Raw genomic sequence first — 22,648 nt, 5'->3', positions numbered from 1 at the left:
GTAGTAGTTATATTCTTGTACATAGCAGCAGTATTATAGTAGTTATATTCTTGTACATAGGGAGAAGTATTATAGTAGTTATATTCTTGTACATAGGGGGCAGTATTATAGTAGTTATATTCTTATACACATGGGGCAGTATTATAGTAGTTATATTCTTGTACATAGGGGACAGTATTATAGTAGTTATATTCTTGTACATAGGGGGCAGTATTATAGTAGTTATATTCTTGTACATAGGGAGCAGTATTATAGTAGTTATATTCTTGTACATAGGAGCAGTATTATAGTAGTTATATTCTTGTACATAGGGAGCAGTATTATAGTAGTTATATTCTTGTACATAGGGGGCAGTATTATAGTAGTTATATTATTGTACATAGGGGCAGTATTATAGTAGTTATATTATTGTACATAGGAGGCAGTATTATAGTAGTTATATTCTTTACATAGGGGGCTGTATTATAGTAGTTATATTCTTGTACATAGGAAGCAGTATTATAGTAGTTATATTCTTGTACATAGGAGCAGTATTATAGTAGTTATATTCTTGCACATAGGAGCAGTATTATAGTAGTTATATTCTTGTACATAGGGGACAGTATTATAGTAGTTATATTCTTGTACATAGGGAGCAGTATTATAGTAGTTATATTCTTTACATAGGGGGCTGTATTATAGTAGTTATATTCTTGTACATAGGAAGCAGTATTATAGTAGTTATATTCTTGTACATAGGAGCAGTATTATAGTAGTTATATTCTTGTACATAGGAGCAGTATTATAGTAGTTATATTCTTGTACATATGAGCAGTATTATAGTAGTTATATTCTTGTACATAGGGGGCAGTATTATAGTAGTTATATTCTTGTACATAGGGGGTAGTATTATAGTAGTTATATTCTTGTACATAGGGGGCAGTATTATAGTAGTTATATTCTTGTACATAGGGGGCAGTATTATAGTAGTTATATTATTGTACATAGGGGCAGTATTATAGTAGTTATATTATTGTACATAGGAGGCAGTATTATAGTAGTTATATTCTTTACATAGGGGGCTGTATTATAGTAGTTATATTCTTGTACATAGGGAGCAGTATTATAGTAGTTATATTCTTGTACATAAGGGCAGTATTATAGTAGTTATATTCTTGTACATAGGAGCAGTATTATAGCAGTTATATTCTTGCACATAGGGGGCAGTATTATAGTAGCTATATTCTTGTACATAGGAGCAGTATTATAGTAGTTATATTCTTGTACATAGGGGCAGTATTATAGTAGTTATATTCTTGTACATAAGAGCAGTATTATAGTAGTTATATTCTTGTACATAGGGGCAGTATTATAGTAGTTATATTCTTGTACATAGGAGCAGTATTATAGTAGTTATATTCTTGTACATAGGGGGCTGTATTATAGTAGTTATATTCTTGTACATAAGAGCAGTATTATAGCAGTTATATTCTTGTATGTAGGGGGCAGTATTATAGTAGTTATATTCTTGTACATAGGGGGCAGTATTATAGTAGTTATATTCTTGTACATAGGGGGCAGTATTATAGTAGTTATATTCTTGTACATAGGGAGCAGTATTATAGTAGTTATATTCTTGTACATAGGGGGCAGTATTATAGTAGTTATATTATTGTACATAGGGGCAGTATTATAGTAGTTATATTATTGTACATAGGAGGCAGTATTATAGTAGTTATATTATTGTACATAGGAGGCAGTATTATAGTAGTTATATTCTTTACATAGGGGGCTGTATTATATGCATACTACCTACGCAACGGGTAATAAACTCACATAATGTCCCATTCATGGAAACAGTGGGGATTTAACCATATAACAATATATATAGACCTATAAGAAAAATGGTACACCCCAGAAAATACGATGAGTGCAAACAGATAGATTAATAGGTATATATTTTATTAGAATACATTAAAAAACACTACAAAAGTATAAGATACAGGTAAATAGGTATGAAGGTGAGAAATACATGAAAAAGACGATCACAGAAGGGCATAGGGGCTAAATAGACAGTGCAAAAGAGATCCTCTATGTAAATTAGCACAGAAAAAAATAGTGTGCATCATTAAACGTGCAAGCATGCATGGGCTCATATAATGGTACCACTGTGCTACATATAACTACCAATGTCAATTAAAGCCACTAGTATATGGGTATATTTATGCGTTTATTCAAAAAATAGTAAATGTAAGTGACGCTTACCCATATCTGTCCACTGTGATCGCGCCCCGACGCGCGTTTCGCGTGGTGGGCTTCCTCGGGGGGCAGTGTGATGTGTATGTAGTCACCATGTCTCTTTATATATCCCTCCTTGCCGCAGCCATTGGTAGCGGCGCACGCAAGCGGGGTCCCGGTATCCACACACCATTTCCGGCTATCCTGATGACGGCGCGGGTCAGGAAAGCATTTCCTGTGACGTCACTTCCCGCGTCGCATCATATGGATGCCGTAGATGGAAATGGTATTGCGGGAGCCCGCTACGCGTGCGCACATCCAATAGGCCATCTTTCTTGTGGGCAAAAGGTGAAAGGCAGGACTTATTCTTTGTTCAATTAAAAACCAGTATAATGAAATGTTTAAGAATAGGGGATCGGGAGTGGAGCTTAAAAAGATAGCAAATAAGACAGTCACAGTTCATATAAGAAGAAAAAGAAAGAGAAAACATATACGTCTCATTACATGGGACAACCCTCAAATATATGTCAGCATATGTGGTCCCAAAGGGGATAGTCCCATGTTTCCTCTGCATTTCCAGACATGTGACTGTATTTCTCTCTTTTTCCTCCCCTTTATAAGCGCTCCATTCCTTACACGGTCCCATAGAAATATACAAGGTTGAAATCACGTCCATCAATAGGTAGGGCATATAAATAGACATCAAATCGTATCCAACTATAAAGTATGAAAAAACAAATAAATAAAAAATATATATAATAATAATTTTAAAACATAACATACACTTTAAAAACAGATAGGAGAGAGAGGTGTATTGAATAACGCGGATTGATTTTTATAAGAAAGGTGAAAATGATAGCTTTTCATTAAGTCCAGATGGGGACATGGTATTTAAGGTAAAGATCCAACGACATTCTCGTTGGGCCAAGATTTTCTTTCAGTCACCACCCCTGATGCCACAAAGAACTCTATCTATTCCAATGAATTTGATTTCATCAGTGTTACACTTATGATATAACCTAAAGTGTTTCGGGATGGTTTTCAATATAGAGATATCCTCAGCTGTACTCGCAGCTTTAATATCCCTAATGTGTTCTCTCACTCGTATGCGGAACTCACGAGACGTGAGACCCACATAATGGAGGTTACAAGTACAAGTGGCCCGGTAAATGATGTAGCTCGTGCTACAAGAAATATAGTGAGTGATCCGGTAGTCCCTACCCCCATCAGAGGATCCAAAATTAGTGGCTCTATTGATGTTTCTGCATGCCATGCAAGAACCACATGGAAAGCAACCCCATCTCTGCAGACCAGCACCGAACAGATTCGGAGGATTTGCCACATAATGGCTCCTTACAAGGATATCCTTCAAATTCGGACTCTTCCTTGCAGTGAGCAATGGGTAATCAGAGAGAATTCTCCTCAAGGTTGGTTCTGAGGTAAGTATTGACCAATATTTTTGTAATGTTTGTCTCATCTTTACCCATTGATTATTATACGTGGAGATAAATCTTAGAGGAGGGTCTTTCCTATTATTTTTGCTTTTATTCGCCAATAATAAATCTCTCGATGTTTTTTTGGCACGATGGTAACCCCGCTTAATGGCTCTCCTACTGTATCCACGCTCAAGGAATCGATCAGATAGATCCCGAGCCTGAGCCTCAAAGGTCTCTTCAGAAGAGCAGATACGCTTCATTCTAAGGAATTGGCCTGTCGGTACAGCACGGATTGTGTGCACAGTATGTGCCGACGTTGCATGAAGAAGAGAGTTGACCGATGTCTCCTTCCGATACACATCCGTCTGGAGTGCGCCATTATTTTGCACTCTAATTTTCACGTCCAAAAAATCAATTTCTTTCTTTGAATATTTATAAGTAAGTTTAATGTTCCTTTTGTTCTTAATGAGTTCGCACATGAAGTCATGAAGCTCAGACTCGGGACCCTGCCAGATGATAAAGAGATCGTCTATATATCTATACCAGCACTGCGCATGGGGGGAGGCACCCGCACCGTCCATGACAACCTCCCTCTCCCAAAAACCCAGAAAGAGGTTGGCATAGGACGGCGCGCACGCCGCCCCCATCACAGTGCCTCGTCTCTGTAAAAAGAACCGATCCTTGAACGTGAAAAAGTTGTGCGTTAAAATAAATTCCAGGAGTTCCAACACAAGGTGCCATAGTGCCGAATCTAAGTTACTCATACTGAGAAAGAACTCCACTGCCTCCAATCCATCCGAATGATCGATGCTGGTATACAGAGACTCGACATCTGCGGTAACAAGAATCATGTCTGAATCCAAGTACAAACCGTCCATTTTCCTAAGGACATCCGTAGTGTCTCTGACAAAGGAGGGCAGAGTATCGACCAAAGGGTGCAGGTAATGGTCAATAAACCTGCACACAGGGTCACAAAGCCCTCCAATGCCAGAGACAATCGGACGTCCCGGGGGCTCAAGAGCATTTTTGTGTATTTTTGGAAGTAAATAAAATGTAGGGACCACTGGATATTGTACCACCAGCCCATCAAATATTTTTTTGGGGATAATCCCCTGTACAAATGCTCGTTCCAAAATAACAATTAGACTGTGCGAGAAATTACTCAAAGGATTGTGGGTAAGAGGGGTGTATGCCTCACGGTCCCTCAGCTGTCTAAAGGCCTCCCTCTCATACCTCCGAGCCGTATTATAGTAGTTATATTCTTGTACATAGGGAGCAGTATTATAGTAGTTATATTCTTGCACATAGGAGCAGTATTATAGTAGTTATATTCTTGTACATAGGGGACAGTATTATAGTAGTTATATTCTTGTACATAGGGAGCAGTATTATAGTAGTTATATTCTTGAACATAGGAGCAGTATTATAGTAGTTATATTCTTGTACATAGGAGCAGTATTATAGTAGTTATATTCTTGTACATAGGAGCAGTATTGTAGTAGTTATATTCTTGTACATAGGAGCAGTATTATAGTAGTTATATTCTTGCACATAGGGGACAGTATTATAGCAGTTATATTCTTGTACATAGGGGGCAGTATTATAGTAGTTATATTCTTGTACATAGGGGACAGTATTATAGTAGTTATATTCTTGTACATAGGGAGCAGTATTATATTAGTTATATTCTTGTACATAGGAGCAGTATTATAGTAGTTATATTCTTGTACATAGGAGCAGTATTATAGTAGTTATATTCTTGTACATAGGAGCAGTATTATAGTAGTTATATTCTTGTACATAGGGGCAGTATTATAGTAGTTATATTCTTGTACATAGGGGCAGTATTATAGTAGTTATATTCTTGTACATAAGGGCAGTATTATAGTAGTTATATTCTTGTACATAGGAGCAGTATTATAGTAGTTATATTCCTGTACATAGGAGCAGTATTATAGTAGTTATATTCTTGTACATAGGAGCAGTATTATAGTAGTTATATTCTTGTACATAGGGGCAGTATTATAGTAGTTATATTCTTGTACTTAGGAGCAGTATTATAGTAGTTATATTCTTGAACATAAGAACAGTATTATAGTAGTTATATTCTTGTACATAGGAGCAGTATTATAGTAGTTATATTCTTGTACATAGGGGCAGTATTATAGTAGTTATATTCTTGTACATAGGAGCAGTATTATAGTAGTTATATTCTTGTACATAGGAGCAGTATTATAGTAGTTATATTCTTGTACATAGGGGCAGTATTATAGTAGTTATATTCTTGTACATAGGAGCAGTATTATAGTAGTTATATTCTTGTACATAGGGGCAGTATTATAGTAGTTATATTCTTGTACATAGGAGCAGTATTATAGTAGTTATATTCTTGTACATAGGGGCAGTATTATAGTAGTTATATTCTTGTACATAGGGGCAGTATTATAGTAGTTATATTCTTGTACATAAGAGCAGTATTATAGTAGTTATATTCTTGTACATAGGGGCAGTATTATAGTAGTTATATTCTTGTACATAGGAGCAGTATTATAGTAGTTATATTCTTGTACATAGGGGGCTGTATTATAGTAGTTATATTCTTGTACATAAGAATACTATTATAGTAGTTATATTCTTGTACATAGGAGCAGTATTATAGTAGTTATATTCTTGTACATAGGAGCAGTATTATAGGAGTTATATTCTTGTACATAGGGGCAGTATTATAGTAGTTATATTCTTGTACATAGGGGCAGTATTATAGTAGTTATATTCTTGTACATAGGAGCAGTATTATAGTAGTTATATTCTTGTACATAGGGGCAGTATTATAGTAGTTATATTCTTGTACATAGGAGCAGTATTATAGTAGTTATATTCTTGTACATAGGGGCAGTATTATAGTAGTTATATTCTTGTACATAGGGGCAGTATTATAGTAGTTATATTCTTGTACATAAGAGCAGTATTATAGTAGTTATATTCTTGTACATAGGGGCAGTATTATAGTAGTTATATTCTTGTACATAGGAGCAGTATTATAGTAGTTATATTCTCTTATATAAGGGGCAATATTTTAGTATTTAAACCCAGCGGATTAGTATCTTAGCTAAATGTTTAATCATTTTTGGTGATATTTTGTGTCTCGTGCAAATTCCTTCTTTTCTCTTTGCATCTGCAGTGATATCTATCAGACAGAGAAGGAGATTGCAAAAGACAAAGAAAGGAATAACCGGCAACGTCCTCCTAAAATCATTGAACCAGTTTCGGCTCAGGAGCCCCCTCCGAAGGTTAGTCATGCTTCTTTTAGCATTGTGTGAGTTTGTATCTGTCACTTTACCTTGAGATCATGGATTACTTTAGGCTTTTTACTCTTGGTTTATTCCGAGCTGCGTTCGTTCTTTTTTTTCCTGGACTCCTGGAGCTCTCAGGATCTCACGTCTACCTGTGGGACTTTGGTGTAATGTTTTTATAGATTATAGGATGGCTCAAGTTTTTAATGTCTCTGTACACATTGCTGACTATCTTATACAGGTGCTTCACACAAATTTAGAATATAATCAAATATTTCATTTATTTCAGTTCTTCAATACAAAAAGTGAAACTCCTATATTATATAGAGTCATTACACACAGAGGGATCTATTATATAGAGTCATTACACACAGAGGGATCTATTATATAGAGTCATTACGCACAGAGGGATCTATTATATAGTCATTACACACAGAGGGATCTATTATATAGAGTCATTACGCACAGAGGGATCTATTATATAGTCATTACACACAGAGGGATCTATTATATAGAGTCATTACACACAGAGGGATCTATTATATAGAGTCATTACACACAGAGGGATCTATTATATAGAGTCATTACGCACAGAGGGATCTATTATATAGTCATTACACACAGAGGGATCTATTATATAGAGTCATTACACACAGAGGGATCTATTATATAGAGCCATTACACACAGAGGGATCTATTATATAGAGTCATTACACACAGAGGGATCTATTATATAGAGTCATTACACACAGAGGGATCTATTATATAGAGTCATTACACAGAGGGATCTATTATATAGAGTCATTACACACAGACTGTTCAATTATATAGAGTCATTACACACAGAGGGATCTATTATATAGAGTCATTACACACAGAGGGATCTATTATATAGAGTCATTACACACAGGGGGATCTATTATATAGAGTCATTACACACAGGGGGTTCTAATATATAGAGTCATTACACGCAGAGGGATCTATTATATAGAGTCATTACACACAGGGGGATCTATTATATAGAGTCATTACACACAGGGGGTTCTAATATATAGAGTCATTACACACAGAGGGATCTATTATATAGAGTCATTACACACAGAGGGATCTATTATATAGAGTCATTACACACAGAGGGATCTATTATATAGAGTCATTACACACAGAGGGATCTATTATATAGAGTCATTACACGCAGATGGATCTATTATATAGAGTCATTACACACAGGGGGATCTATTATATAGAGTCATTACACGCAGAGCGATCTATTATATAGAGACATTACACACAGAGTGATCTATTATATAGAGTCATTACACACAGAGGGATCTATTATATAGAGTCATTACACACAGAGGGATCTATTATATAGAGTCAATACACACAGAGGGATCTATTATATAGAGTCATTACACACAGAGGGATCTATTATATAGAGTCATTACACGCAGAGGGATCTATTATATAGAGTCATTACACGCAGAGGGATCTATTATATAGAGTCATTACACACAGAGGGATCTATTATATAGAGTCATTACACACAGAGTGATCTATTATATAGAGTCATTACACACAGAGGGATCTATTATATAGAGTCATTACACACAGAGGGATCTATTATATAGAGTCATTACACACAGAGGGATCTATTATATAGAGTCATTACACACAGAGGGATCTATTATATAGAGTCATTACACACAGAGGGATCTATTATATAGAGTCATTACACGCAGAGGGATCTATTATATAGAGTCATTACACGCAGAGGGATCTATTATATAGAGTCATTACACGCAGAGGGATCTATTATATAGAGTCATTACACACAGAGGGATCTATTATATAGAGTCATTACACGCAGGGGGATCTATTATATAGAGTCATTACACGCAGAGAGATCTATGATATAGAGACATTACACACAGAGTGATCTATTATATAGAGTCATTACACACAGAGGGATCTATTATATATAGTCAATACACACAGAGGGATCTATTATATAGAGTCATTACACACAGAGGGATCTATTATATAGAGTCATTACACGCAGAGGGATCTATTATATAGAGTCATTACACGCAGAGGGATCTATTATATAGAGTCATTACACACAGAGGGATCTATTATATAGAGTCATTACACACAGAGGGATCTATTATATAGAGTCATTACACACAGAGGGATCTATTATATAGAGTCATTACACACAGAGGGATCTATTATATAGAGTCATTACACACAGAGGGATCTATTATATAGAGTCATTACACGCAGAGGGATCTACTATATAGAGTCATTACTAGTGTTGAGCCACCCCCGTAGTGTTCGGGTTCGGTTCGGTTCGTCGAACACCGGGATGTTCGAGGAACTGTTCGTCGAACTGTTCGTCGAACACCTTAGAACACCGTCGAACACCGTTAAAACCAATGGCAGGCAAACAAAAACACATAGAAACACATAGAAAACACCTGCAAAGGTGTCCAAAAGCTGACAAACTGCTCAGAAGACACTCTCTTTAAAAAAGCCGGCCGGCAAATTCAGCAGCGGCATACACCAGTACCCGACAATTTAGACAAGAAGGAATAGAGCATCACACATAGATTAGATAGATAGAAACATGTCAGTCACACATATAAGAAGCACAGTGACAGTGTTGGTTACTGCACTTGTCATTTAGTGTAAAGGATTTATTAAAAAAAATATTAGTGTTTTCATGCACCGTCTCTTTAAAAAAGCCGGCCGGCAATTCAGCATCTGTACCCGACAATTTAGAACAGAAAGAATAGAGCTTCACACATAGATTAGATAGATAGAAACATGTCAGTCACATATATAATAAGTACAGTGATAGTGTTGCTTACTGTACTTGTCATTTAGTGTAAAGGATTTATTTAAAAAAATAATAGTGTTTTCATGCACCGTCTCTTTAAAAAAGCCGGCCGGCAATTCAGCAGCGGTACCCGACAATTTAGAACAGAAAGATAGAGCATCACACATAGATTAGATAGATAGAAACATGTCAGTCACATATATATGAAGTACAGTGACAGTGTTGATTACTGTACTTGTCATTTAGTATTAAAATAAAGGATTTATTATTAAAAAAATTGGCGTGGGGTTCCCCTTAATTTTAGGCTCTAGCGGAGGTTAAGCAGACGGCTGGGGCAGATGTTTGAAGCCTGGGAAGGGGGTAATACCCACGGAGCTTCCCAGGCTACTAATATCAGCCCCCAGCTGAATACATAGCCTTTACTAGCTATTAAAATGGGGGACCCCCCAAAAAAAATGACGTGGGGTCCCCCCTAATTTAATAGCTAGCAAAGGCTAGGCAGACAGCTGGGGGCTGATATTAATAGCCCAGGAAGGGAGCCATGAATATTGGCCCCCTCCCAGGCTAGAAACACCAGCCGTCAGCCGCCCCAGAAATGGCGCATTCATAGGATGCGCCAATTCTGGCACTTAGCCTCGCTCTTCCACGCTGCCCTGGTGCGGTGTCAGTGGGGTAATAGGGTTGGGGTTGATGTCAGCTTATAATGCCAGCTGACATCAAGCCCAGGTTAGTAATGGAGAGGCGTCTATAAGACACCCCCATTACTAACCCCATAGTCAAAGTTAAAAAAAACACAAACACCCAGAATAAAGTCCTTTAATTGAAATAAAGACACAATCCTTTATTGTTCTAAATTAAACCATACTTACCATCACGCCCATTCCAGCTGAAGCCAACGATCTCCTGCAATAAAAGAAAAATAATAAAGCAACCTCATCCTTACCTTTCCATGGTTCCCACGACAGCTTCAGCTCTGCTACATCGAGATGACAGGCTGGACCGCAGCAGAACGCTGCCATCCAGCCTGTCATCCCGCAGACACTGAGAAGCGCAGGCTTGCTTGCGCTGCTCAGCGTCTCTCTGTGACGACATCCAGATGAGCCGAGTTCATGTCCAATGAACTCGGCTCACCTCATGCATGTCACTGACAGCGTGGGAAAATTCTCACGCTGAAGCGGTGAGTGCAGGAGAATTCTCCCACGCTGTCAGTGACGTGCATAAGGTGAGCTCATGTCCAATGAACTCAGCTCACCTCCTGCACGTCACTGACAGCGTGGGAGAATTCTCCTGCACTCAGCGCTTCAGCGTGAGAATTCTCCCACGCTGTCAGTGACGTGCATGAGATGAGCCGAGTTCATTGGACATGAACTCGGCTCATCTGGATGTCGTCACAGAGAGACGCTGAGCAGCGCAAGCATGCCTGCTCTTCTCAGTGTCTGCGGGATGACAGGCTGGATGGCAGCGTTCTGCTGCGGTCCAGCCTGTCATCTCGATGTAGCAGAGCTGAAGCTGTCGTGGGAACCATGGAAAGGTAAGGATGAGGTTGGTTTATTATTTTTCTTTTATTGCAGGAGATCGTTGGCTTCAGCTGGAATGGGTGTGATGGTAAGTATGGTTTAATTTAGAACAATAAAGAATTGTGTCTTTATTTCAATTAAAGGACTTTATTCTGGGTGTTGTGTTTTTTTTAAATACTTTACTAGAAATTCATGGTGGTCATGTCTAATACTGGCGTGACCCCATGAATTTTGGGCTTGGGGTCAGCTGATAATACCAAGCTGGCCCTAACCCCTTTATTACCCAGTGAGCCACCGCACCAGGGCCCTGGATGAGTTGGGTACAGCGCCAGAAGATGGCGCTTCTATGAACGCGCCATTTTCCGGGGTGGCTGCGGACTGCAATTTGTAGCGGGGGGGGGGCCAGAAAGCTTGGGCCTCCCTGCGCTGCAGATTCCAGCCCCCAGCTGCCTAGTTGTACCTGGCTGGACACAAAAATAGGGCGAAGCCCCACGTACTTTTTTTTTGATTATTTCATGAAATTCATGAAATAATTAAGAAAAAAAGGCCTTCCCTATATTGTTGTGTCCGGCCAGGTACAAATAGGCAGCTGGTGGTTGGGGGCAGCCCGTTCCTGCCTGCTGTACCTGGCTGGACACAAATATAGTGCGAAGCCCCACTTCAATTTTTTTAAATTATTTCAGGAAATAATTTAAAGAAAATTGACGTGGGGCTTCGCCCTGTTTTTGTGTCCAGCCAGGTACAACTAGGCAGCTGGGGGCTGGAATCCGCAGCGCAGGGAGGCCCAAGCTTTCTGGGCCACCCCCGCTGCAAATTGCAGTCCGCAGCCACCCCGGAAAATGGCGCGTTCATAGAAGCGCCATCTTCTGGCGCTGTACCCAACTCATCCAGGGCCCTGATGCGGTGGCTCACTGGGTAATAAAGGGGTTAGGGCCAGCTTGGCATTATCAGCTGGCCCTAAGCCCGAAATTCATGGGGTCACGCCAATATTAGACATGACCACCATGAATTTCTAGTAAAGTATTTAAAAAAAACACAACACCCAGAAAAAAGTCCTTTAATTGAAATAAACACACAATTCTTTATTGTTCTAAATTAAACCATACTTACCATCATGCCCATTCCAGCTGAAGCCAACGATCTCCTGAAATAAAAGAAAAATAATAAAGCAACCTCATCCTTACCTTTCCATGGTTCCCATGACAGCTTCAGCTCTGCTACATCGAGATGACAGGCTGGACCGCAGCAGAACGCTGCCATCCAGCCTGTCATCCCGCAGACACTGAGAAGCGCAGGCTTGCTTGCGCTCCACAGTGTCTCTCTGTGAGGGCATCCAGATGAGCCGAGTTATTGTCCAATGAACTCGGCTCACCTCATGCACGTCACTGACAGCGTGGGAAAATTCTCCTGCACTCAGCGCTTCAGCGTGGGAGAATTCTCACACTGAAGCGCTGAGTGCAGGAGAATTCTCCCACGCTGTCAGTGACGTGCAAGAGGTGAGCTGAGTTCATTGGACATGAGCTCACCTTATGCACGTCACTGACAGCGTGGGAGAATTCTCCTGCACTCACCGCTTCAGCGTGAGAATTTTCCCACACTGTCAGTGACGTGCATGAGGTGAGCCGAGTTTATTGGACATGAACTCGGCTCATCTGGATGTCGTCACAGAGAGACGCTGAGCAGCGCAAGCAAGCCTGCGCTTCTCAGTGTCTGCGGGATGAGAGGCTGGATGGCAGCGTTCTGCTGCGGTCCAGCCTGTCATCTCGATGTAGCAGAGCTGAAGCTGTCGTGGGAACCATGGAAAGGTAAGGATGAGGTTGCTTTATTATTTTTCTTTTATTGCAGGAGATCGTTGGCTTCAGCTGGAATGGGCGTGACGGTAAGTATGGTTTAATTTAGAACAATAAAGAATTGTGTGTTTATTTCAATTAAAGGACTTTATTCTGGGTGTTTGTGTTTTTTTTAACTTTCGCTATGGGGTTAGTAATGGAGGTGTCTTATAGACGCCTCTCCATTACTAACCTGGGCTTGATGTCAGCTGGCATTATAAGCTGACATCAACCCCAGCCCTATTACCCCCTGCCACCGCACCAGGGCAGCGTGGAAGAGCGAGGCTAAGTGCCAGAATTGGCGCATCCTATGAATGCGCCATTTCTGGGGCGGCTGACGGCTGGTGTTTCTAGCCTGGGAGGGGGCCAATATTCATGGCTCCCTTCCTGGGCTATTAATATCAGCCCCCAGCTGTCTGCCTAGCCTTTGCTAGCTATTAAATTAGGGGGGACCCCACGTCATTTTTTTGGGGGGGGTCCAGCATTTTAATAGCTAGTAAAGGCTATGTATTCAGCTGGGGGCTGATATTAGTAGCCTGGGAAGCTCAGTGGGTATTACCCCCTTCCCAGGCTTCAAACATCTGCCCCAGCCGTCTGCTTAACCTCCGCTAGAGACTAAAATTAAGGGGAACCCCACGCCAATTTTTTTTTAAATAAATCCTTTATTTTAACACTAAATGACAAGTACAGTAATCAACACTGTCACTGTACTTCATATATATGTGACTGACATGTTTCTATCTATCTAATCTATGTGTGAAGCTCTATTCTTTCGGTTCTAAATTGTCGGGTACAGGTGTATGCCGCTGCTGAATTGCCGGCTTTTCATGTTTCACTGTTGGCACTGTTCCCATCGATTTGGGCAATCACGGTAATGCCACAACCACCATGGCTGTGGCATTACAGTGAGTGGCAGACAATCCCTGCATGATTGGTACTCTAAATAGCGCCAGACATGTAGGACACGCTTTTGGTGCACGAACAGTTATCGAACATAACCTCGAACAGCCGAATTTTTTGCAAATCGTTCGGGTTCGTCGAACAACTCGAACACCGCCCAAAACAGCTCGAATTTCAGATTGGCGAACAGTTCTAGTCGAACACCGCTCATCTCTAGTCATTACACACAGAGGGATCTATTATATAGAGTCATTACACGCAGAGGGATCTCTTATATAGAGACATTACACACAGAGGGATCTATTATATAGAGTCATTACACACAAAGCGATCTATTATATAGAGTCATTACACACAAAGCGATCTATTATATATAGTCGTTACACACAGAGGGATCTATTATATAGAGTCATTAAACACAGAGGGATCTATTATATAGAGACATTACACGCAGAGGGATCTATTATATAGTCTTTACACACAGAGGGATCTATTATATAGAGTCATTACACACAAAGCGATCTATTATATAGAGTCATTACACGCAGAGGGATCTATTATATAGAGTCATTACACACAGAGGGATCTATTACATAGAGTCATTACACACAGAGGGATCTATTATATAGAGTCATTACACGCAGAGGGATCTCTTATATAGAGACATTATACACAGAGGGATCTATTATATAGAGTCATTACACACAAAGCGATCTATTATATAGAGTCATTACACACAAAGCGATCTATTATATATAGTCGTTACACACAGAGGGATCTATTATATAGAGTCATTAAACACAGAGGGATCTATTATATAGAGACATTACACGCAGAGGGATCTATTATATAGTCTTTACACACAGAGGGATCTATTATATAGAGTCATTACACACAAAGCGATCTATTATATAGAGTCATTACACGCAGAGGGATCTATTATATAGAGTCATTACACACAGAGGGATCTATTACATAGAGTCATTACACACAGAGGGATCTATTATATAGAGTCATTACACACAGGGGGATCTATTATATAGAGTCATTACACACAGGGGGATCTATTATATAGAGTCATTACACACAGAGGGATCTATTATATAGAGTCATTACACACAGAGGGATCTATTACATAGAGTCATTACACACAGAGGGATCTATTATATAGAGTCATTACACACAGGGGGATCTATTATATAGTCATTACACACAGGGGGATCTATTATATAGAGTCATTACACACAGAGGGATCTATTATATAGAGTCATTACACACAGAGGGATCTATTACATAGAGTCATTACACACAGAGGGATCTATTACATAGTCATTACACACAGAGGGATCTATTATATAGAGTCATTACACACAGAGGGATCTATTATATAGAGTCATTACACACAGAGGGATCTATTATATAGAGTCATCACACACAGAGGGATCTATTATATAGAGTCATTACACGCAGAGGGATCTATTATATAGAGACATTACACACAGAGTGATCTATTATATAGAGTCATTACACACAGAGGGATCTATTATATAGAGTCATTACACACAGAGGGATCTATTATATAGAGTCATTACACAGAAAGCGATCTATTATATAGAGTCATTGCACACAGAGGGATCTATTATATAGAGACATTACACACAGAGTGATCTATTATATAGAGACATTACACGCAGAGGGATCTATTATATAGTCGTTACACACAGAGGGATCTATTATATAGAGTCATTAAACACAGAGGGATCTATTGTATAGAGACATTACACACAGAGTGATCTATTATATAAAGACATTACACGCAGAGGGATCTATTATATAGTCTTTACACACAGAGGGATCTATTATATAGAGTCATTACACACAGGGGGATCTATTATATAGAGTCATTACACACAGGGGATCTATTATATAGAGTACACGCAGAGGGATCTATTATATAGAGTCATTACACACAGAGGGATCTATTACATAGAGTCATTACACACACAGGGATCTATTATATAGAGTCATTACACGCAGAGGGATCTAATATATAGAGTCATTACACACGGGATCTATTATCTAGAGTCATTACACACAGGGGGATCTATTATATAGAGTCATTACACGCAGAGGGATCTCTTATATAGAGACATTACACACAGAGTGATCTATTATATAGAGTCATTACACACAGAGGGATCTATTATATAGAGTCATTACACACAGAGGGATCTATTATATAGAGTCATTACACACAAAGCGATCTATTATATAGAGTCATTACACACAGAGGGATCTATTATATAGAGACATTACACACAGAGTGATCTATTATATAGAGACATTACACACAGAGGGATCTATTATATAGTCGTTACACACAGAGGGATCTATTATATAGAGTCATTAAACACAGAGGGATCTATTATATAGAGACATTACACGCAGAGGGATCTATTATATAGTCTTTACACACAGAGGGATCTATTATATAGAGTCATTACACACAAAGCGATCTATTATATAGAGTCATTACACGCAGAGGGATCTATTATATAGAGTCATTACACACAGAGGGATCTATTACATAGAGTCATTACACACAGAGGGATCTATTATATAGAGTCATTACACACAGGGGGATCTATTATATAGAGTCATTACACACAGGGGGATCTATTATATAGAGTCATTACACACAGAGGGATCTATTATATAGAGTCATTACACACAGAGGGATCTATTACATAGAGTCATTACACACAGGGGGATCTATTATATAGAGTCATTACACACAGGGGGATCTATTATATAGAGTCATTACACACAGAGAGATCTATTATATAGAGTCATTACAGACAGAGGGATCTATTATATAGAGTCATTACACGCAGAGTGATCTATTATATAGAGTCATTACACGCAGAGGGATCTATTATATAGTCATTACAGACAGAGGGATCTATTATATAGAGTCATTACACGCAGAGTGATCTATTATATAGAGTCATTACACGCAGAGGGATCTATTATATAGAGTCATTACACACAGAGGGATCTATTATATAGAGTCATTACACACAGAGGGATCTATTATATAGAGTCATTACACGCAGAGTGATCTATTATATAGAGTCATTACACACAGAGGGATCTATTATATAGAGTCATTACACACAGAGGGATCTATTATATAGAGTCATTACACACAGAGGGATCTATTATATGGAGTCGTTACACACAGAGGGATCTATTATATAGAGTCATTACACGCAGAGTGATCTATTATATAGAGTCATTACACACAGAGGGATCTATTATATAGAGTCATTACACACAGAGGGATCTATTATATAGAGTCATTACACACATAGGGATCTATTATATAGAGTCGTTACACACAGGGATCTATTATATAGAGTCGTTACACACAGAGGGCTCTATTATATAGAGTCGTTACACACAGAGGGATCTATTATATAGAGTCATTACACACAGAGGGATCTATTATATAGAGTCATTACACACAGAGGGATCTATTATATAGAGTCATTACACACAGGGATCTATTATATAGAGTCATTACACACAGAGGGATCTATTATATAGAGTCATTACACACAGAGGGATCTATTATATAGAGTCATTACACACAGAGCGATCTATTATATAGAGTCATTACACGCAGAGTAATCTATTATATAGAGTCATTACACACAGAGGGATCTATTATATAGAGTCATTACACACAGAGTGATCTATTTTATAGAGTCATTACACACAGAGGGATCTATTTTATAGAGTCATTACACACAGAGGGATCTATTTTATAGAGTCATTACACACAGAGGGATCTATTTTATAGAGTCATTACACACAGAGGGATCTATTTTATAGAGTCATTACACACAGAGGGATCTGTTATATAGAGTCATTACACGCAGAGGGATCTATTATATAGTCATTACACACAGAGGGATCTATTATATAGAGTCATTACACGCAGAGGGATCTATTATATAGAGTCATTACATGCAGAGGGATCTATTATATAGAGTCATTACACACAGAGGGATCTATTATATAGTCATTACACGCAGAGGGATCTATTATATAGAGTCATTACACACAGAGGGATCTATTATATAGAGTCATTACACACAGAGGGATCTATTATATAGAGTCATTACACACAGAGGGATCTATTATATAGAGTCATTACACACAGAGTGATCTATTATATAGAGTCATTACACACAGAGGGATCTATTATATAGAATCATTACACACAGAGTGATCTATTTCATGTGTTTATTTCTGTTAATGTTGATGATTATGGCTTACAGCCAATGAAAACACAAAAGTCATTATCTCAGTAAATTAGAATAATTAACAAAAAACACATGAAAAGGCTTTCTTAGCATTTAAAAAGGTCCCTTAGTCTGTTTCAGTAGGCTCCACAATTATGACTTGACAGATGTCCAGAAGGCAGTCACTGACACACTCCACAAGGAGGTTAAGCCACAAAAGGTCATTGTTAAAGAAGCCGGCTGTTCACAGAGTGCTGTATCCAAGCATATTAATGGAAAGTTGAGTGGAAGGAAATAGTGTGGTAGGAAAAGGTGCACAAGTAACCGGGATAACCGCAGCCTTGAAAGGATTGTTAAGAAAAGGCCATTCAAACATTTGGGGGAGATTCACAAGGAGTGGACTGCTGCTGGAGTCATTGCTTCAAGAGCCTCCACACACAGACGTATCCAGGACATGGGCTACAAGTGTCACATTCCTTGTATCAAGCCACTCATGACCAATAGACAACGTCAGGAGCGTCTTACCTGGGCCAAGGAGAAGAAGACCTGGACTGTTCTCAGTGGTCCAAGGTGTTGTTTTCAGATGAAAGTACATTTTGCATTTCATTTGGAAATCAAGGTCCCTTAGTCTGTTTCAGTAGGCTCCACAATCATGGGGAAGACTGCTGACTTGACAGATGTCCAGAAGGCAGTCATTGACACACTCCACAAGGTCCCAGAGTCTGGAGGAAGAGTGGAGAGGCCACAATCCAAGCTGCTGGAGGTCTAGTGTGAAGTCTCCACAATCAGTGATGGTTTGGGGGCCATGTCATCTGCTGGTGGAGGTCCACTGTGTTTTATCAAGACCAAAGTCACCACAGCCGTCTACCAGGACATTTTACAGCACTTCATGCTTCCCTCTGCCGACAAGCTTTTTGGAGATGGAAATGTCATTCTCCAGCAGGACTTGGCCCCTGTCCACACGGCCAAAAGTACCAATACCTGGTTTACACACAACAGTATCACTGTGCTTGATTGTCAGCAAACTCGCCTGACCTTAACCCCATAGAGAATCTATTATAGAGAATCTATGGGGTATTGTCAAGAGGAAGATGAGACCCCAGACCCAACAATGCAGACGAGCTGAAGGCTGCTATCAAAGCCACCTGGGCTTCCATAACCCCTCAGCAGCCACAGGCTGATCCCTCCATGCCACAGGCTGATCCCTCCATGCCACAGGCTGATCCCTCCATGCCACATTGCCGCATTGATGCAGTAATTGATGCTCAAGGAGCCCGACCAAGTATTGAGGCATTTACTGAACAGACATTTCAATAGGACATTTTGGATTTTAAAATCATTTTTCAAGCTGTTGTTATAAAGTATTCTAATTTACTGAGATAATGACTTTTGTGTTTTCATTGGCTGTAAGCCATAATCATCAACATTAACAGAAATAAACACGTGAAATAGATCCCTCTGTGTGTAATGACTCTATATAATAGATCGCTCTGTGTGTAATGACTCTATATAATAGATCCCTCTGTGTGTAATGTCTCTATAGAATAGATCCCTCTGTGTGTAATGACTCTATATAATAGATCCCTCTGTGTGTAATGACTCTATATAATAGATCCCTCTGTGTGTAATGTCTCTATAGAATAGATCCCTCTGTGTGTAATGACTCTATATAATAGATCCCTCTGTGTGTAATGACTCTATATAATAGATCCCTCTGTGTGTAATGACTATATAATAGATCCCTCTGTGTGTAATGACTCTATATAATAGATCCCTCTGCGTGTAATGACTCTATATAATAGATCACTCTGTGTGTAATGACTCTATATAATAGATCCCTCTGTGTGTAATGTCTCTATATAATAGATCCCTCTGTGTGTGATGACTCTATATAATAGATCCCTCTGCGTGTAATGACTCTATATAATAGATCCCTCTGTGTGTGATGACTCTATATAATAGATCACTCTGTGTGTAATGACTCTATATAATAGATACCTCTGCGTGTAATGACTCTATATAATAGATCCATCTGCGTGTAATGACTCTATAGAATAGATCCCTCTGCGTGTGATGACTCTATAGAATAGATCACTCTGCGTGTAATGAGTCTATATAATAGATCCCTCTGCGTGTGATGACTCTATATAATAGATCACTCTGCGTGTAATGACTCTATATAATAGATCCCTCTGCATGTAATGACTATATAATAGATCCCTCTGCGTGTAATGACTCTATATAATAGATCCCTCTGCGTGTAATGACTCTATATAATAGATCCCTCTGTGTGTAATGACTCTATATAATAGATCACTCTGCGTGTAATGTCTCTATATAATAGATCCCTCTGTGTGTAATGACTCTATATAATAGATCACTCTGTGTGTGATGACTCTATAGAATAGATCCCTCTGCGTGTAATGACTCTATAGAATAGATCCCTCTGCGTGTAATGACTCTATAGAATAGATCCCTCTGCGTGTGATGACTCTATATAATAGATCCCTCTGCGTGTAATGACTCTATATAATAGATCCCTCTGCGTGTGATGACTCTATATAATAGATCCCTCTGCGTGTGATGACTCTATATAATAGATCACTCTGCGTGTAATGACTCTATATAATAGATCGCTCTGCGTGTAATGACTCTATATAATAGATCCCTCTGCGTGTAATGACTCTATATAATAGATCCCTCTGCGTGTAATGACTCTATATAATAGATCCCTCTGCGTGTAATGACTCTATATAATAGATCCCTCTGCGTGTAATGACTCTATATAATAGATCCCTCTGCGTGTAATGACTCTATATAATAGATCCCTCTGCGTGTAATGACTCTATATAATAGATCCCTCTGTATGTAATGACTCTATATAATAGATCCCTCTGTGTGTAATGACTCTATATAATAGATCCCTCTGTGTGTAATGACTCTATATAATAGATCCCTCTGTGTGTAATGACTCTATACAATAGATCCCTCTGCGTGTAATGACTCTATATAATAGATCACTCTGCGTGTAATGACTCTATATAATAGATCCCTCTGCGTGTAATGACTCTATATAATAGATCACTCTGCGTGTAACGACTCTATATAATAGATCCCTCTGCGTGTAATGACTCTATATAATAGATCCCTCTGTGTGTAATGACTCTATATAATAGATCCCTCTGTGTGTAATGACTCTATATAATAGATCCCTCTGCGTGTAATGACTCTATATAATAGATCTCTCTGCGTGTAATGACTCTATATAATAGATCCCTCTGTGTGTAATGACTCTATATAATAGATCCCTCTGTGTGTAACGACTCTATATAATGGATCCCTCTGCGTGTAATGACTCTATATAATAGATCCCTCTGTGTGTAACGACTCTATAATAGATCCCTCTGCGTGTAATGACTCTATATAATAGATCCCTCTGTGTGTAACGACTCTATATAATAGATCCCTCTGTGTGTAACGACTCTATATAATAGATCCCTCTGTGTGTAACGACTCTATATAATAGATCCCTCTGTGTGTAATGACTCTATATAATAGATCACTCTGTCTGTAATGACTCTATGTAATAGATCCCTCTGCGTGTAATGACTCTATAGAATAGATCCCTCTGCGTGTAATGACTCTATATAATAGATCCCTCTGCGTGAAATGACTCTATATAATAGATCCCTGTGTGTAATGACTCTATATAATAGATCCCTCTGCGTGTAATGACTCTATATAATAGATCCCTCTGTGTAATGGCTCTATATAATAGATCCCTCTGCATGTAATGACTCTATATAATAGATCCCTCTGCGTGTAATGACTCTATATAATAGATCCCTCTGCGTGTAATGACTCTATATAATAGATCCCTCTGCGTGTAATGACTCTATATAATAGATCCCTCTGCGTGTAATGACTCTATATAATAGATCCCTCTGCGTGTAATGACTCTATATAATAGATCCCTCTTCGTGTAATGACTCTATATAATAGATCCCTCTGCGTGTAATGACTCTATATAATAGATCCCTCTGCGTGTAATGACTCTATATAATAGATCCCTCTGCGTGTAATGACTCTATATAATAGATCCCTCTGCGTGTAATGACTATATAATAGATCCCTCTGCGTGTAATGACTATATAATAGATCCCTCTGCGTGTAATGACTCTATATAATAGATCCCTCTGCGTGTAATGACTCTATATAATAGATCCCTCTGCGTGTAATGACTCTATATAATAGATCCCTCTTCGTGTAATGACTCTATATAATAGATCCCTCTGCGTGTAATG

General features: G+C 38.8%; 1 protein-coding gene across 7 annotated transcripts in view; it reads left to right on the top strand.

The window, feature by feature from the left end:
• Positions 1-22,648, top strand: part of PTK2B (protein tyrosine kinase 2 beta) — a 288,178-nt gene that overhangs the window by 209,407 nt on the left and 56,123 nt on the right. For all 7 annotated transcript variants that reach the window (XM_073673841.1, XM_073673842.1, XM_073673840.1 and 4 more), the window contains one exon: positions 6,835-6,943. In XM_073673841.1, coding sequence (XP_073529942.1) covers positions 6,835-6,943 — 109 coding nt within the window. The remainder of the gene's footprint in view (positions 1-6,834; positions 6,944-22,648) is intronic.

The sequence above is a fragment of the Phyllobates terribilis genome, unplaced genomic scaffold (genome assembly GCF_046119375.1).
Source record: "Phyllobates terribilis strain yellow unplaced genomic scaffold, ASM4611937v1 Scaffold_3__8_contigs__length_932513732, whole genome shotgun sequence".
NCBI lineage: Eukaryota > Metazoa > Chordata > Amphibia > Anura > Dendrobatidae > Phyllobates > Phyllobates terribilis.
Note: the sequence above shows the minus strand (reverse complement) of the source record. Positions and strands in the feature narration are given on the sequence as shown.